The following is a 16,085-nucleotide window of genomic DNA, read 5'->3' as shown; positions in this document are numbered from 1 at the left end:
AAGAGATATCCTGATTTCAGCCACTTCTTGTGATTTCATTATCCATCATCAGAAACTGCATAGGATTTCCAGTTTCTCTCTGTAAATTTGTGGTTATTACCATTGATTAAGTAATTACACTGTGTAGCTTCCAGTGAAAGAGATCTTGAGATGTACTTGGACTATGTAGAAACTCAGTTCTTTATATATAACCTGGTCCCAGTTCCCTACCTGCTACCTCCTCCCTGGAAATTTTTACAAGCCTTCTTTATTGTTCCAGTTCAGACACTATACTAAGATTTGTTCTGATGTGTTACTTTTCAGTATTTTGCTTTTGCAGTGGATGAATCCTTTCAGTCTGAAGGTTTCAGTCTCTTAAACTGTGGGAAATATTCCCCGTATCCTGTCTTTCCTGGGGACCTTCTGTTAGATGAAATTTGGATCTTGTGCTATATCCTCCATATTTCTTTACTTTTTTCTCATACTTTTGGTCTCATGGTCTCTTAGCTTTAAATTCTTGGAACTTTTTTGAACTTTGTCTTCTAAAAAATCTAAATTGATCTTTAGCCTTACCTATCTTGTTACTCAGCACCAGCACTGAAGAGGATTGTTTGATCGACTTCTTTTTATTTTGGCAGGTACGATTTTAACATCCAACAACTGCTTTTGCTTTCTGACTAGTTTCATAGTTTATGTATGTAATGAATGTATTTCATACATTCATAGTTTATGGATGTAATATTAAATTGGTTGTGGTACCAGTTCCAATGTGGAGGAGGTAGGAGTTTCCCCTACAGCACCAAGCAATTGCAACATGTTCAGTTCTGACACTATCTACCTGGAGATCAGCGTCAGATTCCAGGTTAATGGTCCAGTCCTACAAGATTCTACCTCCCCCACCACAATCCCCCCACCTTACTTTAGATGCTAATCACAGCCCAGGTTGTTACCTTTATTTCTGACCTACTGGCTGCATATAAGAGATTTCCATGACCCCTTCTGTGGGGGGGATATTCAGAAGAATATTCAACTCATTGGATCACCAGTTTATTATAAAGGGGTATATATAACTCATGAACAGCCAGATGGGAAAGACACTTTAGGGCCCTCTCCAAGTGCACCATTCTCCCCACTTCTCCACAAGTTCAGCAACTTGGAAGCTCTCTGAACCCCATACTTCTAGGTTTTTATGGGGGCCACATGGCATAAGTATGATTGGTTAAATCATCGACTGTGGGTAATTGAACTCTATCTCTAGCCCCTCTCCCCTCCCAGAAAGTCGGGGGATGAGACTGAAAGCTTCAACCCTCTCATCACAGGGTTGATTCCTCTGGTGACCAGCCCCCATCCTGAAGTGATCCAAGGACTTTCTAAAAGTCACCTCATTAGCATGACAAACGATGCCTTTACCACTCATCACTTAGACATTTTAAGGGTTTTAGGAGCTCTGTGCCAGAAACAGGGATGAAAACCAAGTAAGTATATATATTTCTCACTATAAATCACAGTATTACAAATATGTTTTTTAATCTCTCTAGCATGATTATTGAAAGTTCTTTTCTGTTTTTTGCACTATTTTGAATTCTTCTGGATTATTTCTCCTTGTTTATCTCATTCTTTCTAGTTTATGCTCTTATATTTCCTGCAACATCTGGTGATTTCTAATTGTCTAGTCATATTTATAAGTAATGGACTATTTGTTTAGGATTGGTAATTTGCCTGAGTTTCCTTAAAGGTTGTGTCAGTCTGTTTGTGAACTGACATGGGGTCTATGCTTGAGGCTTGATTACTCTGTAATTGAGCTTCTTGTGAGGGAGAAGAAAGGTAGAACAGGCAATCTGGAAGCCACTACCAAAATTAGGAAGCATTCTTTCCGGGGTGAGCAAAACAATGAAAACATTTGAGATATAATAACATATGTGCTTTTTTCATCAACACATTCAATAATGTGTTAATAGTAGTAGGCCTAGCAGTGGGACTAATAACCACCATAGTTTAAAAAGCGTGGGAAGTGTTGGCAATATTTTGAGACCCCTGGAACAACGCTAAAGTAACATGAAAAAATTCTGTTATTTCTTTTGGTAACAAAATTGCACTTACACAACTGCGGATGATCCCCTACATGTATATGATGCTGAATTTCTTTTAGAGGATTAATTTTGTTTTTTTTTTTCCCATCCAAATTGATATTTTCCTTGACTTCTTTCTTTAGGCTCTAGCAGCAACTCCTGCTTATAAAGCATTCTAAAAACTGTGATTCAAAAAACATGAATTTCTGTTTAGCAAAGAAAGGCCCTTATGATTTACTCTTCCTACCTTTTTAGCCTAATCTCTGCTTTTCAGTACCAACCCATGGCCAATTAGACCATATCTACTGCTCTTTCATGCCTCCTTATCCTTACATTCCATTGGAATTCCCATACATTCCCTTGGAGTGGCCTTCAGTTTACCCTGAATTCTTTTTCTAGCTATGTCATTCATCCTCTTACCCAGACTAGAAGGAAGTTCTCCCAGCCTTTCTTATCCCTCCATCAGATTTAGATCGCCATATTGTACATATTGTATTATAATTGCCAGTTAGTACTAACTACTCTTGTCTACTTTCAAGTTGGCTTTTAAGAGTAGATACTTGGTTATATTCCTCTTTAACAGTATCAGAACCTATCATGAAGCAGGCACACACACAAACATGCATTAAAAAAATTAAATTATGTTTGTTGCAAGCCTTACATCTTCCATTAAATCTGTTCTCTTCAATCTGAATTCATGTTTTCTCTTTTGCAAATTCTATTGTATTATTGTCAGAACTACTTTCAAACTAATTCTCTAATCATTTCATTTCATAATTGGTTCATTTTGTCTGCCTTCCCTGCCCTCCCACTTCATGCTCACTCCCCCATCCTGCCCTGGCAAACAGTGTCTTACCTGCTGTCTCATGGCACGGCAGTAGTTTTAACTCTGGCTGTATTTTAGCAACATCATATTTGTGCCACATGTGCGTGCTAGGCCGTTTCAGTCATGTCCGACTCTTTGCAACCCCGTGGACTGTAGCGCACCTCTGTCCCTGGGATTCTCCAGGCAAGAATACTGGAATGGGTTGCCATGCCCTTTTCCAGGGGATCTTCCTGACTCAGGGATTGAACCTGTTTCTCCTACAGCTCCTGCATTGCAGGTGGACTGTTGAGCCACAGAGGGAAGCCCATTTGTGCCCTAGCCAATCCCAAACTGAAGTCTTGTACTTATTAAAAAGCCACCCCGGTGACTGTCATGTGAATTCATGATTGCAAATTACAGAGAAAAACCATTATCTGATTCAAAAAAGTTAAAATAATTTTGAGACTTTCTGCTAATAGGTTGGCAGTATTAGGACACTGGCACAGACGGAAGACATGGGGAGGAAAAGGTAAAGTGTTTTGGTGGAGACAGATTTTTCAGTTGATTTTTTTCTATAGATAGAATATCTTGATATTGATTGCATCTGTCTCTTTTTTAAAAGATCAATACCATAGGTTACATGTTGTATGATTGCATTTATATAACCATTTTGAAATGATAAAATTTTAGCATGGAGAACAGATGAAGCCAGAAGTTAGGTAAAAAGTGTGTGCTTATAAAACGGCAACATACGGGATCCAATAGTGATGGGGTTGTTCAGTATCTTGTCTGTGGATACATGAACCTACGCAGTGATAAAATTGTACCAAACTAAATATACACATTCATAAATGAGTACAAGTAAAGCTGGGGAAATTTTTTTAAAAGTGTGTCAAGTGAAAGGAAATTGAATGACAAACAGAAGCCACTTTAAATGTGAATGGTACTTACTTCCTGTGGTTAGAGCCCAACTCTAGAAACAATGAGGAACATCTCTTTTTTAAAGAGATTTTTTTTTTAATTGTGGAAAATCTATTTATCATGAGCATCTTTTTTGAACCCCCATGAGAACTGAGATGGACTTCTTTCCCTAATATAGTTCAGTGCAAGTAGAAAGAGTCCTGAAGTCTGAGACCAAAGTTGTGGGTTCAGATTTAAACTGTTTAAAGCTCTGACATTGAGCTTGTCACCAAATGGTCTTATCCTGCTCATTTTTATAAACAGGGCTCATATTATTATTGTGAACAGTAAGTGTGATTAGATTTGTGGCTATATGTACAAATGCAAGTAATTGTTAGAATTTTTCTCTAGAATTCATTTGTCCTCTATCTTTTGTTTTTTTATTGATCTTCCCTAAAGGTTATGGTACTCTGTTCTTTTCTGAGCATGTTCTCGATTCATCTCTCTGCTTCTACCCCAAGATGCCTTCCCTGGCATAATTCCATGTTGAAGCTCTGTAGTATAAATCTCAGGAGTGTGTGTGTGTGTGTGTGTGAGTGTGAATTCAGGAGAGAGTATCTGTGTAGTGCTCTAACCCACTTGTCCTTTCTACTCCTGTAGGGGAAACCCAAGAAGAAGCTTATTGACAGGAAGAACACGGTAACTGATTTTTAAAAGTTGAGAAATTCTTTCCCTGTGCATAATATGTGGCCATGCACAGACTAAGCATGATACTTTACATAACCATTTTCAGTATTGAAGCACTACTGTGTGGCAAACTTTTTACAAACTAAGTTTGGGATTTATATTTTTTAACTACAAATATATCATTTCAATGATAGTAGTTGTGTTTGGCTATGTGAGAGAGCCCAAAGTCTTAGTGAGATTTCAAGATCAATCTCAGGCTAAATTCAAAGAAAAGGTTATGTTTTGGCCTTGACATACCTGGGGCATACAGGTATGGGACTTTGTACCATATAGGACTGAGCAGAACTACTTGCAGTTTGCCTTGGAACTAGAAGTGTGCAAAATATCTGTGGCTCTTAATTTTGGCAGAAGAGAGATAGGTCTTAGAAGAATGACTGGGATGGCCTTGCCCAACTGAAAACTGCAGCCAGAATAAGAACTCTTAACCCTAAATACATACCTTCCAGTTTGAGAGATTGCATACATCCCCTTTGTGTTGTTTCTCTTCAAAAAACACAGTGATAATAAGAAAGAAACTCCTATATTTAGCTTTTTCTTTTGCATTTAAGAATTTAAGATAAATTTGGTTTTCTCATCCAAATCTTTTGAAGCATAAACCTGATTTTTCTTTAAAGGAGGAAAATATGATAGCCATTTAATTTAGGGAAAACTGAGAAAAATAAACTTTTATACTTTGTTTCTAAATGAAAGTCATGCTTAGCTTATAAATTTTCTCCAGTTATTAGTCAAGGAATACATTTCATAGATATACTACTGTCAGTTTAGAAATTAGGGGGAAAAACTTCAACAACAAGAATATTTATTTAAACGTTGGTGGGTTTTGTTCTTCCTTTAGGACATTTTATGTGTCATCAGAACTGGTTTTCTGGTGGTATATAAGCAAATAAAAGGTAGCCTATGAAAACCTTATGCTGAAGCATGAAACAAATCTTAATTCATTTAAAAAAATTAAAATTATTAAGAGTATGTTCTTTGACTGCAATGAAATTAGAAATCAATAACAATAGAAAATATCCAAATATTTTGGAATTAATATTTTTATTTCTAACTAATCAATGGCTCAAGGAAGAACTCATGAGGAAAATTCAAAACGATCATGAAAATAGAACATTAAAATGTGTGAGGTACAGCCAAAGTACTGTTTGCTTGTGTGTGTGTGTGTGTGTGAGGGGGCGGCATGTGATTTATAACTTTAATACTTGTACTAGGAAACAGGACTAGATCACTGATCTAATGTTCAATTTTATGGAACTAGGAAATGAAGAGTGACCAAAAGTAAGTTGAAGAAAGGAAATGATAAAGGGCATACCAATTAAATACAAGACAAACAATAAAGAAAATTAATAAAAATCCAATAGCAGAATTGATAAACTCTTAAGTAGATTTATCTAGAAAAAAGAGAAAACACTGATTACCAATGTCAGATAGTAAAGTGGGATTATCACTATGGATCCTACAGACATAAAAAGGATATTATGGGAATATTATTATTATTAGCAACCTTATTTCACTACTTTGACAACCTGAATGAAATGTCTGAATTCCCTGTGGGGAGAGAACTCTCAGTAAAACTGGTACAAGCTGAAATAGAAATTTTGAATAGCCCTATGCTTAATCAGAATATTGAATTTATATAAAAAAAAACTTAGCTACAAAGCACACTGCAAGTCATTTCACTGGTGAATTGTATCAATATTTGAGGAAGAACATATACCAGTCTTAAAGAAATTCTTTCCAAAAAAATAGGCAAGGGTACTTCCCAATTCATTTTATGATACCAGAAGAGTATGGCATGAAAACTTGACAAAAACATTTTAAAAAATTATAGGCTTATATCTACGTGAACATAGACACAAAATTCCTTAAAAGAATAATAGCAAATAGAGTTGATTAGTATATTAAAAGGGTAATACAGATGGCTAAAGTGAGATTTTCCCCAGTAAGGCACAGTTGGTTTAAGGTTTGAGAATTAGTCAATTTAATTTCCTATATATTAAATAAAGGGGAAAAAAAAACCAATGATCATTTTATTAGCTGCAAAAAGATCCCAAACAACCCACATATATTGAATTGATAAAATTAAATACATGTTATGAGAAAAATTCTTAGTAAATCAGGCATAGAAGAGAACTTCAATCTGATAAAGGCCTTCTATGAAAAACCTATTTCTAATGTCAAACTGAAATATTGAAGGCTTTACCCCTATGATTAGTAATTAGGCAAGATGTCTGCTCTTACCACTTGTATTTACTTTTATGGTAGAGTTCCTAAATAGTACAGTAAAACGAGGGATAGAAAAAGAAATAAGAGGTATACAGATTAGAAATGAAGAGGTTAAAATCTTTCCTCTTAGATGACATGATCAGGTTAGTAGAAAATTCTAAGGCATATACAGAATGACTGTAAGAACTTACAAGTGTGCTTAGCAAGGTCTTGGGATATAAGGTCAAAATTCTTAGGGATAAATTTTACAACTATGCTTACTATATATATTAAAAGCTCCTGAATGTTACTTAAAGAGACTAAAGAAGATCTAAATAAGTACAGTGATATGTCATGTTCATGGTTTAGAAAGCTTAATATTGTAAGTATTCATTCTCCACAAAATGATCTAAAGAATATTGTAGTAATTTTTTTGGTAGAAATTGACCAACTGTTTTTTTTTTTTTCAGTGTATATAAAAATGCAGAGGAGTTAGAATATCCAAAGTAATCTTGAAAAAGACCTAAAGTACCTGACTTAAAGGAATATCATGCTGTAGTAATGAAAACTTACAGATTTAATCAGTGAAAGAGAATAAAAAGCCCAGAAATGGGCCCTTATGACTTTAAACAAGAGGCCTAACGTAATCCAATGGGGAAAGGAAACTTGGAAACTTTTTAACAGATGGGGGTGAAACTGGATATTGTATTTTAAAAAATGAACCTCAACCTCTATTGCCCAGAAAAATTATAGGTGATTCATAGACATATACATAAAAAATATTGCTATAAAACTTTGTGAGTGAAAATATCTTTGTAACTTTGGGCTTGGCAGAAGTTTTTAGATATGACACAGAAAGCAGTAAGCAAAAAGGAAAAAAATGGTAAGTTAAATGTCCTCAATATTAAAAATTTTGTTTATTAAAAACACTTTTAAGAAAATTATTAGGCAAGCCATAGTTTTGATCCATCTCAAAAATATGCTAATAAATGAGTTCATACTGTATGATTCTGTTTTTATGAAGTTCTAGGACAGGTAAATCCAAAATGTGATGAAAAAATTCAGAACAGTTTCCTTGAGGAGTATGAGGGAGGGGTTTACTAGGAAGGGATGTGAGGACTTTCTGAGGGTTAGAATGTTAGAATTTGGGTTGCATAGCTCTAGGTCTCATCAAATGGACATATGGACATTTAATATTTGGGTATTTCACTGTATATTATTTTTAGGTTACAGAAAAGAGAAGGGAAAAAAGTTCAAAGCCCTATAAAGCAAATATTGACCTCTAGATCCCAATAATTTCATCAGTTAAGTGTTTAGGAGTGAAGTGCACTGATGTCTTTGTGCAACTTTGAAATGCTTAAAAAATTAAGTGGATTGGTATTTGGATATAAAAAGAGAAGATTAAATATATATGTGATGAAATAAATATAGTAAAATATTCATTGTAGAAACTGGCCAGTGGGTATATGGATGTTCATTGTATAATTGTATTTAAATATTTCATAAAATGTTAGAAAGATAAAAGGAAATAGATGTAGATAAAAGCTATTACAATTTATTTATAAGGAGTTCAATTGTTTATTAAATAAGAAGTATTTATAGTATGTTGGGTGTATGCTGAGCAGTCTCAGAAGTGTCACTGACCAGTGAGAAAAGACAAGCGCGGGTCTTGCCCTCAGAGAACTATACACACAGTTCTGTTTCCTCCCCCAGCGCTCCCTACTGCCATGCCTTGTAATAGTGGTGAGTTGTATGTCTGTTCAGGGTTCCTTAGAAGCTTATAGTTGTTATTTTAAACATCAGATTTGTTTTATTTTCTTTATTATTTAATTATCTAAAACCATTTTCACAACTGTGTGTGGGGGGCTAACATTCAGTTGTTGAGATTATGATAAACTTGGGTTGAACAATTTTTAAAAGTTTATTAATTTGCTTCCCTTTTCTGCCCCTGGTGTCAGGACATTTCCAGTTCTTAGCTCAATTTCCTGCTCTAGAGAGGAGGCCTTCAAAATATTTATGTCCAGACTATCCAACCAGAAATCCCTAGAAGCCTTAAATAGACCAGAAGACACAGCCTTTCCATCATACTCAGGGACTGAAAACTCCTAGGGGAGCGATGATGAATTATGACCTCAAAGTGGTCCTCAACCTTTTGGAACCGGGGCGGGTTTTGGGGAAGATGATTTTTCCGTAGGTGGGGTAGAGGGGATTGTTTGGGGATGATTCTGGTGCGTTGCATTGATTGTGCACTTCGTTTCTATTGTTATTATGTGGGCCCCACCCCAGATCATCAGGCATTAGATCCCCGAGATTGGGGAGCCCTGTTCTAAAGAGTTCACGAGAGAGAGAGTTCAGAGCCAACCAGTAAGACCTTGAGTTCTGGGTGCACAGCATTGGCTGCCTGCTTTCCAACACTAATGTGGATATGTCTTTTCTGACTTGGTGACCCAAGAACCCTGTCTCTCTTTGGTGACCTGGATTTCTCTACCTGTCCTATACTCTGCCCGGTCCTTGTGTGGAGGGTTGATGATGCCTGTCACTTCCCTAATTTTATGATTTTTCTGATGCCTAGTGTAGCTGTGGCCGTCCCTCTCCCCATCCATGACCTGATTGAATTTGGCATTGTCCCCCATCTGCTGCCTTCCCTTGTCCGTGCCTCTCACCCTAACTCCTGACCTGTGCTCAACACCGGGGGAGTCCCTGCCACCTCTCCCCAGCTCCTCCTCTAACTCAGTGTGCTCCGAGGGAGACGTCCCTCCTGTTGGAGTGCTTGAGACTTAATGTGTCCCAAGATCATAGTGACTTTTCACAAGGACGCTCTCTGCCCGTTAGTCTCATTCAGGTCTGTGCTGCTCTCATCACCGATTATCAGCTCTTTCCTCAACAGCTGCTAAATCTGTATTCATTAAATACTGCCTACTTCAAAAGAATGTTTGTGTCATTCTAAGTTATAATGAATAAATAATAAGTACACCTCTGGCCGTCCCTCAGCTTAAGAACTGAAGTGTTGCCAGTATCTCAAGTCATTCTAGGCTTGGGTGTTGGTAGCACTTTATGGTCTCTGCACTGAATAGTCAGCCCGTATTGTTGGATAGATAAAAATGCTTAACCATTGTCTTCAGACATATTTTTGTTCACAACATTTAACAAATTCAGATAGGCCATTAGTGAAATTTTAACATAGATTCCAATATTCCCATTTATTGGCCAGACATTTCAGAACTCATGAGAGTAACCATGCCTGGTCTGACATCATGACAGAGTTCTATCAAGCTTAGTCTTGGAATAAAAGAACTTCTGAAAGTTCTAGCTGCCATGTTTTTTCCTCACAGAATGGCGATTGATGGAGCACCAGAACTGAAGGTAGAGAGTACGAATTCAAGGGCCAAGCTGCACGCTGCTCTCTATGAGAGGAAGCTCCTGTCTCTGGAGGTGCGAAAACGTAGACGACGGAGTGGCAGATTAAGGGCAATGAGGCCAAAATACCCAGGTACCTGCCAGGGAGCCTTCACCAAGCTCCAATATGTGTGTCCTGTCAGACTGATGTAATCAGCTTCTTAACTAGTACTTAATGAATCAGGACTTTCCTGATCACATACGCTTACTTTTTTTTGTTTGTTTGTTTGTTGATATATATACTCGTTTCCTCTGAAACTCATTTCAAAAAAATCAGTTTTTTAAACCTTCCATTCTATAATATTTGTGTTGAAGACTATCTGAAGCATACACATGTGGGCTTTTGCTCTTATTCCAGCATCATTTTGCTACCTGATACTTAGCTTAAGTTCAGTGGAACCCCCGAGCATTCTTATTTGGAGTTTTCATGATTAGGTATGAAGTCCAATTTATCCTTTGTCATTTGCTGAATGGTGTAAGTATTTTAAACACAAACAGAAAAGGGGGAATTTCTTTCTCTCCCAGAATCTCCCATGTTATAGATCTATTTGTCACTGACAAATTGACTTCTCTTTCTCCCTCCTCCTTTTGTTTGTTGAGTGCCTGTGTCAGCCACATTAGTCACTGCAGTTTCACTGACAAATAAAAAAAGCTGTGGCCCTTGTCCTCAAAGACCTGCCAAAGGCATGAAGGAGAAGGAGAATGGATAAACAAAGGGTGGAAAGATATCCCCCTGCTCTGTGTACCTCCATGAAAAGCATCCCTCTAGAAACTTTTAACACACTGTAGGGATCACTAAAAAGTTTTCTGCCTAGAGATGTGAGTCAGCCATTGGTATTGTGATGAGAAGCATCATCTCTAATGAAGATCATTTGTAGGTTTTTAGAAGGTATAAGATTGGAGAGGGGCGTGTGTATGCTGTGAATGTTGTGCATTATTTGGCATCCAATTTAGAAATGGGTTGTTACTAAAAGGATAAAAGGAAGGTATTGGGAGAGAGGAAAATTTAATCCTTTTTTCAGCAACATTAGTGATTCTTCGCATTTAGTGATTACCCAACCAGCTGAAATGAATGTTAAAACTGGGACAGAGAGTGAAGAAGAGGAAGAAGTTGCATTAGACAATGAAGATGAAGAACAGGAAGCTTACCAGGAGGAGTCTGCAGGGTCCCTTGGAGAAAATCAAGCCAAATACACACCCTCACTGACTGTTATGATAGAAAATTCACCCAAAGAAAATGCCATGAAGGTTCCTGAGTGGAATAACAAAGGTGAACAATGCTGCAGAATTGAAACTCAGGAGCCAGAGCCTAAATTTAACCTGATGCAGATCCTGCAAGATAATGGCAATCTTAGGTATGTATCTTTCCTAATTATTTTGGTAAAACCGAAAGCAGGTCGTTTGTACTGTGCACCAGGGCATTGTGCTAGTGGCTTTATAGCCATTTTTCATTTTTTATGCACAGGATTCCTGTGAATTAATGAATGTGATTTGATATTATTGTTATCAAGGAAACTGGGCCTTAGAGAAGTTGCTTGTCCAAGGTTTGGAGCTATGAATCAAACCCAGGTCTTACTAGCTTAACAAATATTTTGGGGGTTTTAGTATCAATGACTTTGAAGTACAAGGTGACCCAAGACAAGGAGCTCAAATCAGCTCATGGCTTAGTGTGGGGACACTTAAAGAGGGGGGACTATGACCCCAGTATGGACAAAGGGCTCTTAGGACCCAGGATAAGGAGTGACTGGTCTTGCCTGGGAAGAGTAGGGAGAGGTTAGGGAGGAGGCAAGATCTGAACCAGGACTTGACGGATGAGTAGGCTTTCAGGATTTGGAAGATGACAGCTAAGTGTGGGAGTGCTAGTAGAGGGAATAAAGGCGCAGAGGGTGATGGTACAGTCATTCATTCAGTCCCTTGACAAATATTTACTGAGTACCTGCTCTATATCAGGAATTGTGCCAGACTGTGTAATGTTGCAGTAGAGACCAAGACAGGCTCGTGAAAGTCGCAGGCTAGCGGGGAAGGCTGACAGTAAACAAAGAAACAAGGTAACTTCAGGCAATAAGAAGTGCTGTGTAGACAATAAAATAGGGTGTGGTATTAGACTGCAATAGGACAGAAGTTTCTTTAGATTATGGTGCTTCAGACATGGAGAGGTAACCTTTAGGGTGAGTCCTGAATGATGAGGAGGAGTAAATCATGTGAATATCAGGTGGCAGAATATTCCAGGCAGAGCAGCAAGTATAAAAACCCTGCAATTGAAATGAGCTTGGCAAGTCTGAGGAATATAGATTAGTGGTATGGAGTTATGTGGAGAAAAGGGTGTGGTAAGAAGTGAGACTAAAAAATTGGATGTCATTTGATCATAAAGGGCCATAGAGGAGCCTGGACTTTTTTCTAGATGGATAATTTTTAAGCAGATGAGTGATATGGTCAGATCTTGATTTAGGAAGTAAATTCTGGTCGTGTTGTGGGATAGTGATTGATAAGAGGAGAAGTAAGGGTAAAGATCAAAGGCAGGAGGAGAAGGGGATGACAGAGGATGAGATGGTTGGATGGCATCACCAGCTCAATGGACATGAGTTTCAGCAAGCTCCGGGAGATGATGAAGGACAGGGAAGCCTGGTGTGCTGCAGTCCATGGGGTCGGAAAGAGTCAGACACGACTGAACAGTGACAAAGAGTAGAGCACTGAGTTAGGGGCTGTTCAAGTAGCCCAGAGCCGGGAAGATGAAGGCCCTATCAGAGCAATGGCTATAGGAGTGAAGAGGATGGGATGGAGTTAATGAAATTTGCAAGTTAAAGTTGCTAGGGCTTGGTCTTTGTGGATGTAAGAACCCCACAGAGCCTATATTTTTGCAAATTTGGTCACGTGATATTGCAGCCAGTCAATATAAGGAGCACAGGCGTTGGTTTCATGATAAAAATAATGTGTTTTGTTTGGGACACAGTGAGGTGGAAGAGTTCTAGGGTGAAGATGTTCAGTAGATAGGTGAAAATACAGCTTTGTGAGTCAGAGTTGAATAGGACTGTACAGCTTCAGAGTGGATGAACTTGTTTATTTCAGTTTAGTTCAGTAAACATGGACAACGAGAAAAGGAAGAGAACTGAGGCCTGGAGAAAAGCAACATTCTATAGTAAGAGATCAAGAAATAGCAGTTAGAGAGACAGCTATAAAACTGGGAGGAGACAGGATGGTAAGCTACAAGAAGAGAGTTTCAAGCTAAAGAGTGAGTGCCTCAGGCAGCCCAGTTTAGAATGAGGCCTCTGAACAGTCTCTTGCATTTATGACGTGGGTGTGGACTTTGTGGATAGAAGAGAAACTGAGCTGAGTAAATAGAAAAGCAAGTGTGAAATGGCTTTTTCAGAGGGTTTGACAATGAATGAAAGGAAGGTGAGAACTCTGATCAGAGAGCAGGCTAAGAGAAAAAAGATTTCTTAAGATAGGGATTCTGGAGCTGATTTATAGATTAGGGGGAGGATTTGATGGTAAAAGAATTAAAGATACATACAGGAATGGATATATTTTCTTATAGGAAGGTAGAAAGAGGCCAGTGGAGGGGTGCCTCACCGTCTTAAGTCAGAAAGAAAGTACTAGGCGTGCGACCATGCCCAGTCATGTCCAACTCTTTGTGACCCCATGGACTGCAGCCCACCAGGCTCCTTTGTCCATGGAATTGTACAGGCAAAAATACTGGAGTGGGTTGCCATTTCCTACCCCAGGGGATCTTCCTGATCCAGGGATTGAACCCCCGTCTCTAATGTCCTTTGCACTGGGAGGTGGATTCTTTACCACTGAGCCGCCTGGGAAGCCCCTAAAGCACTGTGGGTTGAATGCAGTGATTAGAAGTTAAAGAGTCAGGAAGTGTAAGTGTTCATGCACGATGGCCTTTATTTTCTAAGCTAGAGGTCACTTCTTAAAGCGCAAGGCTGGAGGGTGCTGTTGGTGTTTAGGGGGTTGGAGGGTAGGTTGAGGTTTGGAGTGGTGCGTGGAGAATGAGCATGGCTCCATTAGTGGAGAGCACACTGAGCTCTGTCAGAAGACTTGGCTATGACTTTTCATTGCTTACCAGCTGACTGTGTGATCACGGGCAAGTCAGCGTGTCTCAGTTTTCTTTTCCGTTAGGCCAAGTGATCAGGTTAGACATGGACAGGTTTTTCAGACTGGGCTCTCTAGAGGGGAAAGAAGAATCCACTGAATGAAATGGAACATTTCAAAGCCACTGAATTATATTCTAAGGTCCTTTTCAGCAGTAACATTCTACTTAGATGTTGTAGAAATAAATTAGTTATTCCTAAATCTCACACATCTCACTTTCAATGAGTAAGCTGTTATAATTGCAGGGTGTGTTCGTATAAATCAGTGGTTTTCAAATTCTGTTCCCCTGAGCTGCCTCTCATTGTATGGGATATCTCAGTGGCTACTGAGGGATCTGAGGGGTGGTCCATGGCCAGGCTTCAAGACTCGAAGCCCCAGCCCACTAAGTTGTATATTTTGCATACTGAGGATTTACAAAGGCTTTTATGTTTTAAAAATAGATTTCTCCAGTGTAAATCATTCTAGCTTTTTGGCTTGTTTGTTGCAGATTTCTAGCTGACCAGTATCTCCAATACCTTAGGGCACCTCAGGATTAACATCTCACAGATCTCTGTAGTAAGGTTTGTTGTTGTTGTTTAGCTACAAAGTCATCACCAACTCTTTTGTGACCCCATGGAAGTTCTCTTAGTGAGATTTTTAGAAATGGAAAACTCAATACTTGTTCATTTGATTTACAACAATGATATGCCACAAAATAATGATTGAAATCGCAACTTCCAAGTGATATTTCCCTTATCCAAAGACTTCTGTATTTTAATATTAGAGGAATAATCGATAAAATTGGGTATGCTGCTACATTTGCAGGTATCTGAAACATGACACTTGTAGCTTATTATATTGCAAGTAAATTTGTTGGCCAAAGTGGAGAGGTTTTTTGTTTTTGTTTTTTTTCCCCTTCACTTTGACTTGAAAATAATTTGTTGTGGAGGGAAAGCTTATGGGAATGGTTGAGAGGAAAGTGATATATGGTCTCCAGAACAAGGATTTTAAGTGTGGTCTTGATGAGAAACATTTGAAAATACACATTTCAAAATCATATTGTGCTCCCCTAAGCTGTTCTTACTAGTGACAAAGGTGCAGCTTTGTATTTCACGTTCTGAAGAGCTTGAAAGGCAAATCTACCTCTGTCCCTTCCGACACACACACAGAAGCTAGACATAGACCCTTCTAGGATTTCCAGTTTACTCTGGACCAGTCCTTCATCCTAACCTTGGGGAACAGTGAGTAGAGAGCATTCAGTGATGGCATGTGTGAGGAGTGTAAACAGAACTTGTGTTGGGCCCTAATCCTCCCTGACATAATTTTGGCTAGTATGTCAGAAGGCCGAGCAGCTGAAGTTAACCAAAAGCTCTCCTGAAGGAAAACAGATCTCCCGCAGCTCGCAGCTGAAGTGAAAGTCACCAGTGGTTTCTTGGTACTTCTGTCCGCTGAAGGCTAGCTTGGTCAGATTCCCTTGTTGCCTGCCTAGGGCCCCAGCGGAAGTCAGCGGGGTTCTTCAGTGTTGTCGCTGAGGTGCTCTGTACTGAATGCACATGTGTCTTTTTCCCACCAAACATCTGGGCTCGTCCTAGCCCGTCAGTGCCTCTGCGCCAGACTCTGTTGGATCTCGCTCATTTGTTCTGGGCTCCAGCCACTCCTGTCTTGCAGTTGAGAAAAAAGCCTGACCTTAAAATTTGGTCTCAAAAGTTCCTTCTTAAGATTTATCTCTTTGCTGCTTTGGAGGATTTCAGACACCCAGAATCAGTTGCCATAACAAAAGCCATCCTTTTGTAGTAACTGACCTGAACTGAACTGAAAGGGCCCATGGCACTAGTGATAAAGAACCCGCCTGCCAGTGCATGATACGTAAGTGACGCAGGTTGGATCCCTGGGTCGGGAAGACCCCCTGG

At 38.9% G+C, this 16,085-nt stretch overlaps 1 protein-coding gene across 16 annotated transcripts in view; it reads left to right on the top strand.

Annotated features, from left to right (window-relative positions):
• Positions 1 to 16,085, top strand: part of TTLL5 (tubulin tyrosine ligase like 5) — a 315,903-nt gene that overhangs the window by 95,506 nt on the left and 204,312 nt on the right. For 11 of the 16 annotated variants that reach the window (XM_006052845.4, XM_025296474.3, XM_006052848.4 and 8 more), the window contains 5 exons: positions 569 to 617; positions 3,333 to 3,382; positions 4,414 to 4,452; positions 10,035 to 10,192; positions 11,147 to 11,453. In XM_006052845.4, coding sequence (XP_006052907.4) covers positions 569 to 617; positions 3,333 to 3,382; positions 4,414 to 4,452; positions 10,035 to 10,192; positions 11,147 to 11,453 — 603 coding nt within the window. The remainder of the gene's footprint in view (positions 1 to 568; positions 618 to 3,332; positions 3,383 to 4,413; positions 4,453 to 10,034; positions 10,193 to 11,146; positions 11,454 to 16,085) is intronic. The other 5 variants (XM_006052853.4, XM_006052851.4, XM_006052855.4 and 2 more) reach the window with 2 other exon arrangements.

Source organism: Bubalus bubalis, chromosome 11, assembly GCF_019923935.1.
Source record: "Bubalus bubalis isolate 160015118507 breed Murrah chromosome 11, NDDB_SH_1, whole genome shotgun sequence".
In the NCBI taxonomy this organism is placed as follows: Eukaryota; Metazoa; Chordata; class Mammalia; order Artiodactyla; family Bovidae; genus Bubalus; species Bubalus bubalis.
This window is presented reverse-complemented; position numbering and strand designations above follow the sequence as displayed.